The sequence below is a fragment of the Frieseomelitta varia genome, unplaced genomic scaffold (genome assembly GCF_011392965.1).
Source record: "Frieseomelitta varia isolate USP_RPSP 00005682 unplaced genomic scaffold, Fvar_1.2 scaffold_930, whole genome shotgun sequence".
Taxonomy (NCBI): Eukaryota; Metazoa; Arthropoda; class Insecta; order Hymenoptera; family Apidae; genus Frieseomelitta; species Frieseomelitta varia.
Window position 1 is genome coordinate 133,043 of NW_025110735.1, and position 1,855 is coordinate 134,897.

Sequence of the window (1,855 nt, forward strand, 5' to 3'; positions counted from 1 at the left end):
AAAAAAAAAAAAAAAAAAGTAAAAAAATGCTGGTGCTGTGCTGTGATTTTTATAAAAAATAAAAAGAAAAAAACAGAGACGAACGACACGCGAATCCTAGTAAAGGGAAAAAGCCGAAGATCTTGACGAATTTTTATGAAAATATACAGATAGCCTAAGTACCTGGACCTGCCCTGCGCTCTCCACAAAACTTAAATTCGAGTAGAGGATATTAAAGAAAAGAAAGAAAGAAAAAAAAACAAAAAATGATTAAATGGAAAAAAAGTGAGAAAAAGAAAAAGGAAAAAAAATTAAGCGAGAACAAACGAGGGATGGAAAATCAACTTGTATGGATTGTATAGGCTGTAAAGTGTATTTGCTTTTAAACGAAAATTTAATATAGATTGTTAATCGCTAATTACGCGAAGAAAAAGGAGCTGTCTCCAATGGTCGGATATATAGACGTTAGCAAATTCCTCGTGTAGACACGTTTCTTGCGTTGCCCGTTCGAATCATGCTCGTGAAAGAAACCCCCATTTTGCAGGCAATAAATTATACCACGTATCACGATCAACGATCATATATTTTATGTCTAAACTTTTCTCCTGTTTTGGTTCAAACCGGCTCCTACGTTCAATTGTCGTTTCGATTTCCTGCATCAGGATCAGCATCGCTCCGATTTATGCCGACTTGTTAATACTTCCTCTCAACGTAAACGAGATTAAAAAAAAAAAAAGAAAAAAAAACGTCATAATTTACAATTGGAGACAATCTCCGACTAAGGATATATTCTAGCGAGTACTACGTATTTGCCACGATGTTGCATAATCCATTGCGAAAATCCTCAAACAAATAAATTAAATGACAACATAAGATGGACTGAAATATTAACGTAACGTAATAAACAAGGACCCGTATTCTTGTCTCCATTTTTTTAGAATGATAAAAATAGTGAGTCGTTACGCTTTATATATTATACACTTCGAATATATGAATATACGAGTAACATTACGTACAGAAGCAAATACAAGAGAAAAAAAAACGCAGGCATCTTGTCGTTAAATTGTAAGATATTGTGTTCAAACTCCAGAATGTAATCTGACCCCTTCCTCAGACTACTATATATTAATTATATTGTGCACTATGCTCCAACTTGTCCATACGAATAAATATATTGAAAAATCTTACTATTATACAGTATCCTCGATCGGTACACTGTCGTCCTTTTTAATGAGTTCGCGTCTTTTCAAAGTCTTCCCTTCTCACATTGACACGATCAATTTCTCACACGATTTTCTTTCTCCGCTCTTTCGTTCTATCCTATCAACAATAGCTGCTCCATATTTTCTTATCAAACGATATTTATCTATTTACATATATAATATAAATCCATACACGCTGCTAGACGAAATTCATTTTGTTTGAGAACCCCTGTGTGGACTAGCGAGCGAGGATGTACATTCGTGATACGATAGCTATTCTTAATTGTGTAATACAGAGGTAACCGTTACATTTTTGTCGATATACGTATCTTATATATATTCTTTGTACAAATACGTTACTCTTATTTTCATAACATCTACAAAAAGAAAACAAATATGATAAATTGCAATGTTTTTCTAACAACACAAGGTTATGTTTCATAACCTAAACGTTTCGCTTGATGTGCTCATGACACGAATTTCAATTACGTCGAAGTGCTACTGGTACTACAACACTGACTGGGCTATATAATAATTAATATATCGAACAATCTTTGGAACATTTCTTTTATACAATGGATGAAATAGAATATAAATTAGAATCGACGAATCCTGTATTAATATCACACGTGAGTTGCTCGTTTTTTTTTTTTTTTTTTTTTTTTTTTTTTTTT

General features: G+C 32.8%; 1 protein-coding gene across 4 annotated transcripts in view; it reads left to right on the forward strand.

Moving 5' to 3' along the window:
• Window positions 1-9: 9 nt before the first annotated feature.
• Window positions 10-1,855, forward strand: part of LOC122537769 (focadhesin) — a 6,232-nt gene continuing 4,386 nt past the window's right edge. For 2 of the 4 annotated variants that reach the window (XM_043671262.1, XM_043671263.1), the window contains exon 1: window positions 10-1,810. In XM_043671262.1, coding sequence (XP_043527197.1) covers window positions 1,757-1,810 — 54 coding nt within the window. In that variant the 5' untranslated portion in view covers window positions 10-1,756. The remainder of the gene's footprint in view (window positions 1,811-1,855) is intronic. The other 2 variants (XM_043671260.1, XM_043671261.1) reach the window with 2 other exon arrangements.